At 66.8% G+C, this 766-nt stretch overlaps 1 protein-coding gene across 1 annotated transcript in view; it reads right to left on the reverse strand.

The window, feature by feature from the left end:
* ACOX3 (acyl-CoA oxidase 3, pristanoyl) overlaps positions 1 to 766 on the reverse strand; it is a 27,339-nt gene that overhangs the window by 15,702 nt on the left and 10,871 nt on the right. The window contains exons 7-8 of the mRNA XM_014533446.1: positions 583 to 720; positions 18 to 135 (exon numbers count right to left, since the gene is read on the reverse strand). Coding sequence (XP_014388932.1) covers positions 18 to 135; positions 583 to 720 — 256 coding nt within the window. The remainder of the gene's footprint in view (positions 1 to 17; positions 136 to 582; positions 721 to 766) is intronic.

Here is a 766-nt window from a genome sequence, read left to right on the forward strand (position 1 = left end):
GCAAGGGGGCTGGGCACGGGGGCAGGGCCTTGATGACCCTCATGGGACGGGTGGGGAGGCCCCGGGGCGCTCAGCTCCACGAGGAAGGGGGTCCCAGCCAGGGAGTCTGCAGGCTCCCACCCAGGGTGGGACCACCTGTCAGCGGAGACCAGGCGTGCAGGTGGGGCGACCCCAGATGGACAGTGCTCAGCTGGAGCCCACGTTCGTTTAAAAATTGCCGGCCTTTGACCCTCAGGCCCCAAATCCCTCTCCCCGCAAGCGACACCCTTTTAAAGTGCACGATGCTCATCCATGTTCTTTTGAAAAGGACAACCCCTCGGGGTGCCCATGTTTCACCTTTGCTTTCAGCTCTGAGCGGAGCACCGTGTCCTACAGGACGTGGAGCACCGAGCCCTGGACACCAGAGAACACTCGCCCCCCTCTGTGGGCCAAACAGCCTTCACCTCCGGGCCCCTACGTCAGGCGGGGCTCCCTGACACCCCGAGGGCTGGCGGGGCAGCGGGGGGAGGGGAGGCAGTGCCCCCGGGGGTGGCTGACCCAAGCACCACCTTCCTTGCTGGTGGCACCGGAACCCAGACCTACGAGGTCTGCCACCCACCCCGGCTCCCGCGCCGACGCTGTACCTTGAAGCGGGTGACGTAGGTGCCCTCGGGGGTGACGTCTCCCGTCCGGTTGAGGAGGTCCTGGCGAGGGATCCGGACCTTGTGGAACATGGCGAAGCTGTGGGGACGGGGACGGGGGCCACGGGTGACCAGCAGCACCTCCC

The sequence above is a fragment of the Myotis brandtii genome, unplaced genomic scaffold, assembly GCF_000412655.1.
Source record: "Myotis brandtii unplaced genomic scaffold, ASM41265v1 scaffold986, whole genome shotgun sequence".
NCBI lineage: Eukaryota > Metazoa > Chordata > Mammalia > Chiroptera > Vespertilionidae > Myotis > Myotis brandtii.